The sequence below is a fragment of the Schistosoma haematobium genome, chromosome 1 (assembly GCF_000699445.3).
Source record: "Schistosoma haematobium chromosome 1, whole genome shotgun sequence".
In the NCBI taxonomy this organism is placed as follows: Eukaryota; Metazoa; Platyhelminthes; class Trematoda; order Strigeidida; family Schistosomatidae; genus Schistosoma; species Schistosoma haematobium.
This window is the reverse complement of record NC_067196.1, coordinates 73,542,578-73,545,225: the sequence shown is the minus strand read 5'-3', so window position 1 is coordinate 73,545,225 and position 2,648 is coordinate 73,542,578. Positions and strand designations below refer to the sequence as shown.

The window sequence follows — 2,648 nt, the reverse complement described above, 5'->3', positions numbered from 1 at the left end:
TCTTCAGGTTATGTCAGAAAGTATGCCTTGTGTAACGATACAATTCATTTTTCTGAGGAAACTGATGCTTTGTCAGATGTTGGAATGAAAATCAGTCAAAGAGGTTACTATTAAGCTATTACATTTGTAAGTTGGCCTCCCTTAGAATTAGTCTTATTTTAAGTAAGTACTTATTCATACTTCATTTTAGCCAACCGAGATTCTATAGAAATCACGAGTCCTTCTCTCCTTCTGACATCCAGAGCAACAATTAGTATAAGTACATGAAGTGTCCGTACAAAGTGGGAGACAGAGATGTCCAATCGAAAGGCTGCGGAAATCAGAAGATACAACTTGGCGGTGCTCGGAATAGCTGAAACCCATTGGACCCAAGCTAGACAGAAAAGGATAGATTCAGAAGAGATGCTACTGTACTCTGGTCACGAAGAAGAAAATGCTCCACACACTCAGGGACTTCATATGATGCTGTCCGAAGAGGGACGTAAAACACTCATAAAATTGGAATCTCATGAATCCAGAATAATCAAAGCACCATTTAAAACAAAGAAGGAGGGCATCACAATGAATGTTATCCAATGTTATGCACCCACCAATCATAGCAACGATGACGATAATGATCAGTTTACGAAAGGCTGCAATCAATTATAGCGAAGTGCGCAGGAAACGACCTGATCATCTTGATGGGAGACATAAACGATAAAGTCGGAATGAACGAAATCGGATCTGAAGATATCATGGAACAACATAAACTGAGTAGGAGAAAGAAACAAAAATACTGACAGATTTGCAAATTTATGTACATTCAACAAAATGGTTATAGGCGGCACAATATTATCCAATAAATGCATACACAAAGCTACATGGATCTGACCAGTTCACTCTACAGAAAACCAGATCGACCATATTTGCATCACTAAAACATTGAGAAGGCCAATGGAAGACGTGAGAACAGAGAGATGAGCTGACATAGCTTCAGATCACCATCTACCTGATAGTTGCCGAGATGAAACCGAAGCTGAAGAAGCACTGGACAACTGGAGTAAGAAGATTGTCAAGTTTCAATACAGCCCACATTGCACATATTGACAAACTCAACGAATTCAAGACAACTCTCGACAACATGTTCTAAGGCTTACGAGATCTACTCAAAGAAAAAGAAACCGCTATAGAGACCAACTGGAAAGGAATCAAAGAAGCACTAACTTCAACGAATCAGGAGGTTCTGGACCACGAGAAGCATCACCATAATGAATGGATGTGCATCGGAACCCTGGTTAGGATTGGCGAAGGGAAGAACAGAAAGACAACAATTGATAGCAGCCGAACAAGAACAAAGAAATTCAAGGCATAAGCTGGACACTCATAGGTAAACACGTGAAGAAGTGAAGAAGAGCATTCTAGCTGACAAGCTGAAACTAGTGGAAGATCTAGCAATGAGAATGGAAAGGCGTAAGCTGGGAAAACATGTGACAACCATATGACACGATGAAGAAACTAGTGGAGAAATAAGCTGGAGTGACCGGATTGTGACAATGTAGTCAAGCCAATCACTGAGATCCAAGGACAGAGCAACAGATGATTGGAACAATTCGAGGAACTCCTAAATTGATCAGCTCCATTGAATCCACTGGACATTAAAGCAGCACACACAGACCCGCCTATAGATATCACGCAACCAACGATCGAAGTAATCATCATAGCCATCAGACAAATGAAGTGTGGGGAAACAACAGTACCCGACAATATACTAGCTGATTTACTGAAATCAGACGCAGAAGCAACTGCAAACATACTCCACATCCAATTGGGAAGATCTGGGAGGAAGAACAGGTGCCGACAAACATACTGGAGAGAAGGATATCTCACCAAGATATCGAAGTAGGGAGATCTGAGTAAGTGTGAGATGCACACAGGCATCACACTACTATCAGCATCAGGAACAGTCTTCCACAGAGTATTGCTAAACCAGATGAAAAATTCAGTAGACAACCAACTTCGGGATCATCAGACCTGATTCCTCAAAGATCGGTCATGCACAGACTAAATCGCGACTCTACGGTTCATCATTGAGCAATAATTTGGACGGAATTCGTCACTATACATCAACTTTCTTGACTCTGGGAAAGCGTTTGACAGCATGGGTAGGAGAATCTTATGGGACCTTCTTCGACACTACGGAGTGAGTAGCTGAGCAGATCGTCAACATCACACGGAATTCATACGACGGACTACAGTGCAAAGTGGTGCATGGAGGACAGATGACAGGTACATTCGAATTGAAGACGTATCAGACTAGGCTGTTTACTACGGCCCTTTCTCGTTGTTCTGGAGGTCGATTGGATTATGAAGACCTTGACATCTGAGGTGGAGCACGGATTACAATAAACATTTTTAATGCAACTAGACGATTTGTACATCTCTGACGACTCCACTCTTCTATCCCATACACACCAACAAATTCAGATGAAGATAGTCAGTGAAGCAGCTGTCTCTGACGTAGTGGGTTTCAACATACACAAGAAAACCAACATTCTAAAATTCCACATAGATATAGCAAACCAAGTTACAATTGATGGAGAAGATCTGGACGAGCTGGAATGTTTAATGTACTTGAGTAACATCATCGATAAACAAGGAGGATCTGATGC

At 41.5% G+C, this 2,648-nt stretch overlaps 1 protein-coding gene across 1 annotated transcript; it reads left to right on the top strand.

The window, feature by feature from the left end:
- Window positions 1-264: 264 nt before the first annotated feature.
- Window positions 265-1,911, top strand: MS3_00000918 (uncharacterized protein). The gene has a single exon (XM_051208488.1). It carries the CDS (start codon window positions 295-297, stop codon window positions 646-648), a length of 354 nt encoding a protein of 117 aa, XP_051075108.1. The 5' UTR covers window positions 265-294; the 3' UTR covers window positions 649-1,911.
- Window positions 1,912-2,648: the final 737 nt, after the last annotated feature.